At 49.0% G+C, this 12494-nt stretch overlaps 1 protein-coding gene across 1 annotated transcript in view; it reads left to right on the forward strand.

The window, feature by feature from the left end:
* Positions 1-12494, forward strand: part of LOC135830101 (uncharacterized) — a gene marked incomplete in the record, with an annotated part of 94132 nt that overhangs the window by 35658 nt on the left and 45980 nt on the right. The window contains 3 exon segments of the mRNA XM_065342490.1: positions 5541-5621; positions 6334-6420; positions 12222-12371. Of these exon segments, the coding sequence (XP_065198562.1) occupies positions 5541-5621; positions 6334-6420; positions 12222-12371 (318 nt within the window).

Raw genomic sequence — 12494 nt, forward strand, 5'->3', positions numbered from 1 at the left:
TGGATCTGTACAAATGGCATAAGGTCCATTGTATAAGGCTTGCCGGGCCTCTCGTTCTTCAGGAAGGGTGAATAGTCAATGTTGATCTCTGGCGCTCCGCCACGACTGCCTTTGGAGGTGGCAGCTTGCTGTTTCTTGTGCAGCGGCAAAAAGGGGGGAGGGGGGGACAGGCCACAACGGTCCACAACGGTCTACGTCACGAGTCATTGTATGCAGGGGTGCCTCGTCGGCTGCGGCGATGGAGGCCTTGGGTGCTGACCGGTTCTTCTTCGCTGCGGATGAGGCAACGGTGCGGATGAGGCTTTGCAGCAGGATGTTGTAGCACTCGGCATGCTCGTGCGTGGCCCAGCAGATGACACCGGCATTCGTGACGGAGCGCAGACGCTTCGTCACCGATGCTGGGTGTCGACGAGTAGACCGTCCTGGGTGTTATAGTAGGCTATTCGTTCGTAACTATTATTGTCGTTGTACTGCTAGTAGTATTGTTGTTGGACTACCCCCACGCCCTTCTTCTTACGCATAGCAGCCCCCAACATATCACGAGAGGCCCTAGGAAAGGCACGGGCGGGTAAAATGGCGATGGCATCGCCCAATTCCGGAATCGACTCACTGGGTCCCCGTCGTCTGGCCTTTAGCTCCGCCTGGCGTACTGCCTCCTTGCCCTTATCGCCGAAGCGGGCCACCAAGGCTCCTCGCAGCTTGTCAGGGTCGTCGCTGTCTTCGTCAGATAATGACTCCAGGACAAGAGCCGCCGGTCCTTGGAGACCCCGTTGGAGCAGGAAGATCCTCATTTGCATCACACCCATATACTGCACACCACGCACCACTCCCGTACAGACAGCAGACCATATTTTGACACCGGACAGGACAAGACAGCGAGACCAGAGACAACAACGTTATAGAATTTCTCCCCACCCCCTGGTCCGCACGCCACACAACCGTTCGCTGACTCATTTGGGTTTCAAGAATACTTCATCAAACACGAACTGACGGCGAAGAGAGCGGGAAGAAAGACCACGAAATAATAAACAACCAACAGTTATAAACAGAGAAACGGCGAACACATCGAAACGACCAATGAGCGACTAGTACGTACGATACATGTGACTAGAACCAAGACAACAACATCGTGGACGAATCACACCACTCCCTCGCACCCGAACTCGACTCGCACAGCGCATGCTCCACATAATCCACGCATGCGCGACAACTAGTTAGACAAACGCACTCACTCAGGCAGAAGCAGATCCACACTCTCTGACAACGCATATACTACATACACCACGTCATACGCATCACACCCATATACTGCACACCCCGCATCACTCCCGTACAGACAGCAGACCATATTTGACACCGGACAAGACAAGACAGCGAGACCAGGAACAACAACGGATGTAAATAATAAGCGAATCGAATTTCGTAACACAGCCTCCCCCAACGGGAGGAGTCGACCACGACTCCTTACAGAGAATAGGGATTACTATGGAGAGAATTATGGTGAATTATGAATTATGGTGAAACTAGTTTATAAAATGTGTAGATCGTCCTCCACCATAACCTCAATGAGAGGTGTCATGGTGTTCCGGTGCTTGCTTGTTGTTGGTCCGTCTTCTTGGTACCTTGTCCCTTCACGTCCGGTGATGTTGTAGAACATGCTGGCTGGGTCCCGGAATGCTCGAGCCCTCGGAATAGGAAAATACAAGAGGAGAGGCAGAGCATGGCAGTGATGGTTTCGTTAGCCTTAGGTAACTTTGCATTGTTTACTAGAAAGACGACTGCCGACCCTGGCAGAATGCGGAAAACAATAATTATGTGCAAGAAATGGTGGTCAAGGTACGGGAAGGCACGCATTGCCCACCCGGATGTGTCGAATGCATCGTGGATAGTTATCATCATGGCGAAAAACTCATAATACCCGTTGTCATCTAGTACCAAAACCGAGTGTAAAGAAATATCGGCACCAGGGGATGCCCTGGCGGGCTCAACGGCAACTTTTAGCGACCGTGTTATGCTATGCAACTGAGCGAGCCCTTGCTGCAGCCAACGGACTACTCTTACTGAATTAAATTGGCGCATGGCTTCGAGGGCAGTGGGCCGACTGTACACGTGCCTCATTGAGCCCCCGGGAGATGCCCGGCAAGTTCAACCGCAGCGGTAAGCAAGCGTATTGCGCTGTGCAGCTGGGTGAGCCCTTGCTGCAGCCGACAGACTACTCTTGCTGGATTGAATTGGCGCATGGCTTCGAGGGCCTCCAGTCGACTGGGCAAGCACTGTTTATCTGGCGGCATGGATGACGATCTCTTGGGCGGCATCTGTAACAATCAGGTCGGGCAGAGCTCTTAATCTCAGGGTCGTGGGTTCGAGCCCCACGTTGGGCGCCAATGTAAAGGATTTGTGGTGGCACGATACTTCTCTTAGATAAACGATAGTACTCAAGTGATTGGCGAGAGAACGGGGAAGAAAGACAAACTTTGTGAACGACGGGAAAGACTCCCGGGAAAAGACTCAAAGAAAACAACAAAGAACAAGCAGTAATAAACCGAGGTCTGCGAGGACAAATCGTGATGACCCATCAGGGACTAATACGTACAGAACACATGACCAAGACCAAGACAACCAGACCACGGACGAATCACACACGACTCTCATTCCCAGACCAAACTAGCACTGCGCATGTACAGCATTCACTTGACAGTCACTCTCACACAGACGGAAGCACATCCTCACACTCTGACAACGCGTACTCTTGAATGCACCACATACCATAAACGTCACACATCACACCATACTCGCGCGTGCACCTAGACCATATATGACATCAGACACTGGACTCCACAAGACAAGAACCAAATACAACGACATGCGTAAATCATAGTCGTAATACAAATAATTCGTAACATACAGGAGTTGGGAGGGCCTGGTCACGGCACCAAATGTCGCACCACTGTGTTATCTCCGGGCTAAACATGCACTCCCCTCACACTCGTAGAACACAGGGTTTTACAGTTTCAGAAGTACACTTTTAAAAACGCCTCTTATCCGGACGCCTCAGATACGGGCACGTCTCTCTACCGGGCACCTTCAGCTTGAGTTTTAAAGGGGAAGTATAGCCTAAAAATCAAATTTTCACCAGTTGTAGTCTTCGGGGTGCTGAGTCGAATGGTCTTGGTCCGAGGAAGCTGAGACGCTCCCTTCCTCCTTTATTCCCAATCCAACTCGCGCATTTCCACCGAAACTGGGTGACTGCGCCCTACTAGATAGGGATTTGTATGGAAAAGTCACTAAAAACGCCGTTTCATTCTTATAAAAGCGCGGATGACCGCGATTGGTCCATATGTTGTAGTATTTTATTTATTTATTTATTTAAACACACGGCGAGGAGACAATAATTTGATAACCGCAATCAATAAAACTAGCTGAACCGACATTTGTGTACTTTATTCATGCAATGTAAAAACGGTGGAGACGATGTGCAATAAAACGATGAAAAGGAAGGAAAGACAACGTGATAACACATAACAGCAGTACATTACACCTAGAACATTAACGGCCAAGCTTGGCCGCACTAAACACGACACGTTACTTGAACAATTTCAACCCAATTATACTATCTTTCTGTACACACAAATTAGGCTTGTACAGACGCTGATAGATAGCTTCCAACACTTTTAACTGTAGTCCATAACCATGACGACCACGGCACAATACAGTGAACGAAGAGCTTTGTTCATTTCTCGCTTTGATTGTTAAAATTCACACTTGTAAATTTCACTGTTGTTGCTCTTAGTGTTATTTCTCTAACTTAGATTTTCTATATTATAGTTCAATTTTTGTTTCAGTGTCCTTTAGTACAACGACGATTCCTGATGAGTGTTGTACGAAAACTTGTTTGAATCCATACTTTTCCCCTACACCATTTCTTCATATTTTCATCGTTTTATTTCACATCGTCTCCACCGCTTTTACATTGCATGAATAAAGTACACAAATGTCGGTTCAGCTAGTTTTATTGATTGCGGTTATCAAATTTATTTATTTGTTTCACTCAAATCGTGGTTCATGACCAATTGGCACGCAAAGTGCGAGAGAGGGGTGATAGCCAACCACGGTAAGAAAAGAAAAGAAAGAAATATGGAAAAAGAGAAGAAAGAAGGATAGACAAGAATCCAGCAATGAGATCCTATCGTACTACATTATGCGATCGGAGTGCATTTTTAAAGCTGGATTTTGGCCGCTGAGTCGACTGGTTTTGGTCCGAAAAGGCTGCGATGCAGCATTCGGCCCTTATTCCCAATCGAACACGGTTGAGTAAGCGGTCACGTGCTCATTTACAGCCTGTTTGGGCCCGTTTATGTCACTCGAGTTGAACCTTTGAACCAGGGAGTCGTAAAAGCCTCTTTCGACTCCCTGCTTTGAACCTTTGAGTTGAATCTTGATGTGAAAATTGTACTCTGCAGGCACGGTGACCAGGCGACTGGTGTACACATGAGCACGTGACCGCTCACTCAACCGTATTCGATTGGGATTAAGGGCCGAACGCTGCATCGCAGCCTTTTCAGACCAAAACCAGTCGACTCAGCGGCCACAAGACTAGCACAAATGCTTCGAATTTGGGGGGTTTGAACTTTTTTCCGCATGTGGAAGTGCTTATTTTTCACTCCCAACCTATGTAGTCCACGCATTGTTATCAATGGCTTCCTTTCGTATCTTAAACATGTGCAATACATTCCAAAAAAACTTCTTCAAAAAATGATATGATACATGGTAGATGAGTTTTCCTGAGATACGGGCAAATCCGAGATACGGGCAGTGCCCGGTCCCAAGGTGCCCGGATAAGAGACGTCCGAGTGTATTGAATACGGAAGAAGTAGAAGACTGGGACTGTGGGTGTGTTTACATGAGGCGTTTCAACCCGGCTTGAGTTCGACCCGGGTCAAATTTCAAACCGCCATGAACACAGATTGACTGGCGCGCTTACACGACGCATTGCGCTTGGCCCGGGTTGAAATTTCGCCCCGGGTTGATTTCAACCCTCACCCCAAGAGGAGGATTGAAATCAACCCGGGGCGAGAAATTGTACTAACGTACTTCTATGCGTATCTCGTGCCAGGATTGAATAGCACATGCAACTTTTGCGCGAAAGTATTCACGTGATCATACAGGACTCTAGAAGTGGACTTTTGGCAGAGGTAGAAGTTTTGAATTCTAGCTTGCAATTTGCCACCTCACATGACACTATTATGGCGCATGTGTGTGTTTGTGTGTGTGTGTGTGTGTGTGTGTGTGTGTGTGTGTCTGCGTGTGTGTGCGCGTGTGTATGTGTGCACGTGTGCACGGGCATGTGTGTTTGCGCATGAGTTTGTCCATGCTTGAGTGTGTGCGTGTGTGCATGTGCGCGTGTGTGTGTGTGCGTGTGTGTGTGTGTGTGGATGCGTGTGTGTGTGTGTGCGTGTGTGTGTGTGTGTGTGTGAGTGTGTGCGTGTGTTTGTTTGTGCGTGTTTGTGTGTCTGCACACTATGCGTGTGTGTGTGTCTTAGCCCTCATTAATGCAGCCGACTCTCAGCAACAGACGGAATACGTTCCCACTGATTCAGGCCGACAACTTTGAAGGCCTGAAGGTAAGGAATGACTTCTTTTTTTGTTTTTTTCTGAAGTGACGCAAAAGTTCAGCTCGCCTTTTTTGGCTCGCGCGTCGACAAAGAATGCGAGTGACCTGAAGCTCAAGTCGAAATTTGGAGTTTTAAGCCAAATTTGACGTGAAATTGTGCGTCACGTCGGAAATAACATGCATTTTTTTACAAAAAAAACCTCCCTACTGATTCCATGGCACAAACATATCAAAACAACTAGTCCGAGAAACTAGTATCTCCAATATTAAGTCAGAGCAGAACAGCCTCTCACCTCATACAGTAAAACCTGGTGTAAGTGACCTCTGTGTTAAGCGACCACCTGCTCTTAACGACCGTTTTTCCATGCACCCGCAGTTCTACACATACACTGTAGGACCTGGTTCTAAAGACCACCTGGCTTTAGCGACCTCTTTTGCTTGCACCGTGGGGTGGTCGCTTAAACCAGGTTTTACTGTGATTGCGTGTCAGCAGAGAAAACTGGGTCTTTCCTTGGTTACTGATTGATGTGTGCGTGTGTGTGTGTGTGTGTGTGTGTGTGTGTGTGTGTGTGTGTGTGTTTGTGTGTCTGTGTGTGTGTGTGTGTGTGTGTGTGTATGTGTCTGTGTGTTTGTGTGTCTGTGTGTGTGTGGGTGTGTCTGTATCTGTGCCTGTGTCTGTGCGCACGCGCGTGCGTGTTTTGCGCATGCGTGCACGCACATAGGCATGTGTTCAGTTCCGCTTGCAGCTAAATCTCCGTAAGAAGCGACGTTCCTGCCAAAACGCTTTGGATGATGTCGATGACATGACGGTAAGAGAATAATAACATGATGATGTCATTGGCAGTGTTTTAATAGAGTGATGACATCATTGGCAGTAGTTTAATAGAGTGACTATGTCATTGGCAATAGTTTAATAGAGTGACTATGTTTTTGTAACATGGAAATTGTGGGCACAAGTTATGCGATCGAGTCCACCAACTTATCTAGATTTTTGAACAGTCAGACTGTTCAAAATCTAGTTTAGTTGTGGTTGTTTATTTTACTTCACCAAATGAACAGGCAGAGATGCCTTCTCACCTGCCAATAGGACAGGTTCTCACAGAACGATGAAGGGATGATATGCAAGGGAAAACAAGAAATGATAATAGTATAAGACAGAAAGGACCAAAAGAAGGAAAGGAAAATTATATGAAGACAATTTCATGGAGTCAAAGAATAGAAAGACAATAATTTCATGGAGTCAAAGAATAGAAAGACAATTTCATGGAGTCAGGAACACGTTGGTGGACTCGATCGCATAACTCGTGCCCACAATTTCCATGTTACAAATCTTTTTTTCCCTTGGCTCACCATCTGAGTTCTTTTAGAGTGACTACGTCATTGGCAATAGTAGAGTGGCTACATCATTGGATATATTCTACTAGAGTGACGTCATCGTTGGCAATATTTTGATGGAGTGATGACTTCATTGGAAATATACTAATACTACTATACTATTAGACTCAGATGGAGAGCCAAGGATTAATTTTTACAAAAGAGAAAGACCAAGGAACTACAAGTTACGCTATACTGTCCACTAACACCACCACTATTGTCCAATGGTCTTGCCAGTATCGTCATCGACATGCATGAACATCCGCCAACGTCCTTCACAGCTGAGACTTTCAGCTCGTGCTTATCTTGGTTGCGCTCACCTTTCCCTCCTTATGTTATTTCTATAACTTAGAACCTTCCAAGTTGGAAGGCTGTTGGAGTGCGCATCCAAGATGTGCTAGAGCTGTTAGCCAGGTAGTTGTAGAACGCCAGTACAGTCGGTCAGTGTCGTGCAATGTTATCACATGAGCTGATTGTTTAGTAACGGGTGGTGTTAGTGGACAGCATAGCGTAACTATACTAATAGGCTGTCGAAGTGCCTACGTCACGCTGCCTGAAAAATCGTAGTTACACATAGTTACAAGGGCAAGTGGTGACAAACAAAATTCGCTTCGCCTGCACTTGTCGTGTTTCCAACGGCCACGGCATCACTTTGACTGGGGCGCGCTGGTGCAAGATCGCGACTTTAAATTCTGTTTTACTTCAAGAAGTTTCTCCTTCGCTCTCAATCCACCATGCAGTGTTTTCCTGCTGAGTGTTCACCAGCACCTGAGAGATAGGAGTTCTGATTTTCGCTTGCCGCTGGACAAGGAAACGAGCCCAGAGTTGGTTGGTCTCAGGACTAAGAGAAATCAGCGATCGCTGTGGTAGAAATAACAGAGGCACGCATCATTGCTTCTTGGCTGGCGACTACATGTAAAGCCGAACGACAGTACAGGCACAGCAGTGGTGAAGGAAAAAAAATCAGCTACGGCTTTTCCTTCTCTACAACGCGAAAACTACAAACTCGGTGACAAGTAGTAGTTTATTTGAAATAAATAGTCTTGCTCGCGCGCTCCTCAGTCAAAATGATGCTGTAGCTGTGTTCACTGCATGCTGCTGCCACCGCAAACACATGTGCCACAGGTGACGCGACTTTTGTTTGTCACCACTTGGCCAAGTAAATACGCGTTGTCAAGAAGCTGTGACGTCAGACTTCGACGGCCTATAGAGTGACATCATTGTAAGCCCTCTCATAAGGTGGTGATGTCATCGGGCCTTTTTTGACATATTTGTCGTCTCGGGTTGAGAACGAGCTGCCTCTACGATACCCTCGCCACGCCACACATCAAACGGACTAGTCAAATTGAGAGAGAGCTTTTCTTGTATTTCACTTCAGGAGGCGACTGGAGAACTGATTGTGGGGACGTGGAAAAAGTGTGGAAAAAGTGGGGTGAGGGAGACGAAAGAGGTGCATGTGAATAGTACAACAAGTCCCGAATGGGACGGGAGACAAAAACGGCCGACGAGGAAATACGACGGACACAAGACGGCAACCGGACAAATACAACGGAGACAAGACGAGAAAAATGCGTGTACAACGGGGACGAGATGAGAACGAATGCATACGCAGGGGACAGAAAAAAACGGAAAAAGCAACAACAAAAAACTGTGGAAAAGAAAAGACTTGTCCTCGTGCCGTGTGGTCGTTCGTTCCAGAGGGTTCACAACATCACCAACAGCACCAACCTAAGTTAGTACGCCACCCATCCAACAGTCATGACAAAACCAAATTTCAAATGCAAGAGAAAAATGCAGCTTACGCGAGGTCGTTGCAACAATAGATGTCCACCAAGGGAACGACACCGGAGAAGTCCTCCAGGCCAGGAGGCGTAGCCGGCCGCGGTGCAGGTGAGGAAGGTGCTGATAGTGTTGACAGAGATTCAGGTGACATGCATGGTGCTACTACAGTCTGCTGCGCTGCCCGGCGGACTCTGCGGCGCTGTCTTGAGCGGCGAGACCGACGGCGCACACGGCCAAGCAGCGGGGTTGCCGTAGATGTCGTTGGACAAAGCGGGGGAGGCAACGGAGTCACCCGAAGAGAGCACTCCGACCCCGTCATGGCGAAGTAGACGGAAGTCGGGGCCGCGGCGGCGCGACAACAGAGCTTGGCGTTGTTCCGCATTGCCAGCGAACCGAGAGAGAGATCAAAGCGATCCGCTGGGGTAGAAGCGGACGTCGCTGACTGCACACCCACTGCCACACCCTCGTCTGTTGAGACATCCGGCCGAGGGTCCTCCGCCGGTAGGAACTGCCCTAGATGCATACCACGCTCCAACCACACCGGCACAACAGACACATTGGTTAGACACAAGGGGACACTACCAGACGGCGATACAGAGCAAACAGCACGAGGTAGTGCATACCCCAGATCAGAGTCCACGACAGCCTCTACCAGGCCAATCATCTCGGGAGGTGTCGTGACCGCACCCCGCAACAGCAACTGCGACCATAGGGGAATTTCTACAGGAGACACTAAGGAGATAGAATAGGAAATTTCCGGCGGAGCAGGAGGGGGGCAGACCCTGGGGGCGACCACCGGGGTAGGGGAACACACAGGCCACGTGACCCCACCCCGGACAATAAATGCAATTACAAAAGTAAAAGCCAACGCTAGTTTGCACACTAAAACCAGCCGAGCTGAACCGCAAACACTTGCTATCAGGAGCAACAGGGTCGAAAACCCTAACCACACCGTGCTTTGCACGTCACCGCCGAACCTGGTGGAATGCACTGGCACTATATCCCCCCGTCCCCTAGATAGTGGGACGGTGTGCCCTGCTAACGTTAACCGCGGTGATCCATCTAGGTGCAGCGAAAAACCTTGGGCTGCCAAAAATGTCGGACCCCAACAAACACTCCTCCGTTAACCCAGCGACTGCCAAAACCCGTGCTGTGAACGAAATGTGTCCAAACTGCAATGTCAGGGGTAAGCAGCCCTTCATGTCTAAGGTTCCCCCGCCCGCCGTGTATAGTGCTGACACTCCCAACTCCGATGCAGGTCGCAATAAGTGCTCTGCGTGCAATTTCTGCACCACCGCAAAATTTACCAATGTGATGGCCGCCCCCGTGTCAACTCGACAGGATACTACAGAAGAACACCCATCAATACTTAACTTAACGGGCGCGAAGAGACTGGTGTCAGCACGGTGGATGTAAAAAGGCAAAGCATCGGTGACGGCCGTGACAGCACCCACCGGGAGGGCATCCGAGGACTCGACCGGAATAGACGGAGGGGAGGGCAGTGGAGCGGCAGGTGGAGTGCAGAGATGGGCTTCCGCCGGTGTATGCTCGAAGGCACATACATCACACACATCACACGCATCAGACACAGAGGCAGCATTAGCAGGACATTCTACATCTTGTACCGCAGCAATACCACCCTCAGTTGCCGGGGACAACAGGTCCGGACAGCCGGGCGCAGCCGCAGCTGCTAAATCATTGGTTTCCCCCATAGGCAAAGCGAGGAAAGGGTCACACACATCCATGGTATCATTTTCATAAATTGGCAAAGCCACAGCAATACATTCTTCATTTGTCTGCGTTTCCATGGTCGAGGCGGCAGGAAGACACGCACCAGCCGCCTCGTCTAGTTTAAATCACTGTGAGGATGGGGGAGCATAACCGACCCCTGCTGTTGTCTTTCGGGCGCCTGGCGTGTATGTGGAAATGGTTGTTAGCAGCTTTGCGGCTGCGGTCGCCGCTGCCGGCACTCGGCCCTAATGCGGCCCAAATTCCCGCAACCGAAACAATGGGGACCCTTACCCCGCTGGTTGGACCCCAGAACGCCCCTCGTCTCGCACAAAGTCTCCAGGAGACGGGTTTGGGTCTCACACAATTTTTCTAAACTATGGAGCCGTGACTAGACGTTAGGCGCCGCGGATGCCACGGAGACTGGCTCACTAATGGGATGTAGCCTATCCTGCGTCTCTAACACTAGCGCTTTCTGGACAGCTCTTAATAGTGTGGTTGGCTCATGGTCCCCCACCCGTCGTCGCATGTCCGGGTCCAATGCAGCCCGGACCGAAACTGTGTTAGCAATGGTGGAGGGGGCCCCCGGGTAGGCCTTCGCGACAAAAACCTGGATGGCGTCCCCGAGTTCCGTCAATGTTTCCCCCACCCGTCGTTTGCGAGCCTGGAGCTCGGTCTGGTGCAAAAGTTCCTTGCCCTTGTCCCCAAATCTATGATGTAAATTTACGTATTGCTGCCATCAAGAGTACATAACCCCCAAGAGTGTGCAACTGCCTGCACAACCTCTATGCTGTGCTGCGACGGCAGAACTTCACATCACGTGACATGGTTCAAAAGGTTATGCTGGCAAACAGTGCAAAGTGACCACAAGAGAGTTGTACCTAAAGCTGGGCTGCATACTACCCTGTATCTATCATGCACAGAGTGCAAATAATGTGTACGGGTTCATCACGTGATGTGAAGTTCTGCCGTCGCAGACCCCATAGCTGGAGTTGCACACTCTTGGGGGTTATGTACTCTTGCTGCCATCAAGTAAATTGAAACTGCTCTATGGATTCCCTTTAAATTTGGTAAAGATGTTCCTTTGATTGATGAAAAGGTGTCTGCCAAGTTTCATGTTTCTGTTGCCACCAGAACATACCTTTTGAGTCGATTATAGAAGCTATTTTTGTCAAAACCACTACCGAAAAAGAAGAAAAAAAGTTTTTGCCGGGGAGGTTCGAACCCGCGAAGGGCAAAAGTAATAATATTTCATCATATTTCTACTCCAAACCTGCGCAGAAGGATGCTCAAAGGACTAGTTTTCGATTTAGGTACGAGCCACCTTAAACCAATGAAAGCTTGTAACAATGGGTTTTTGGGACCACACGTCAGTTGAACACCCACTGGATCACTATGATAGTCATTGTTCTTTTCATCACAAATGTGCATGTGTGTGTGTGTGCGTGTGTGTGTGCGTGTGCGTGTGTGTGCGTGTGCGTGTTGTGCACGTACACGTGTGTGTGTGTGTGTGTGTGTGTGTGTGTGTGTGTGTGCGCGTGCATGTGCGTGTGTGTGCGTGTGCGTGTTGTGCACGTACATGTGTGTGTGTGTGTGTGTGTGTGTGTGTGTGTGTGTGTGTGTGTGTGTGTGTGTGTGTGTGTGTGTGTGTGTGCGTGTGTGTGTGCATGTGTGTGTGTGTGTGTGCGCGCGCGTGTGTGTGCATGTGTGCGTGTTCGTTTTCCAGCCAAACCCTCTGTACCAATCATCACGTAAAACTAGCAACTCTGTGTACGACTACAACCGTTCACAACATCGATATCGAAGCAGTGACGGTTCGGGAAAGAGGTACTCGAGCATTTCGAATTCGGCGGGTTCAAGACAAAGTACATCTCAAGTAAGAAACCCTGAGAATTTTGCATACAGATATGTGCATCCTGCCCCTCTCTCTCTCTCTCTCTCTCTCTCTCTCTCTCTCTCTCTCTCTCTCTCTCTCTCTTCTCTCTCTCTCTCTCTCTCT

This window comes from Sycon ciliatum, chromosome 13 (assembly GCF_964019385.1).
Source record: "Sycon ciliatum chromosome 13, ocSycCili1.1, whole genome shotgun sequence".
Taxonomy (NCBI): domain Eukaryota; kingdom Metazoa; phylum Porifera; class Calcarea; order Leucosolenida; family Sycettidae; genus Sycon; species Sycon ciliatum.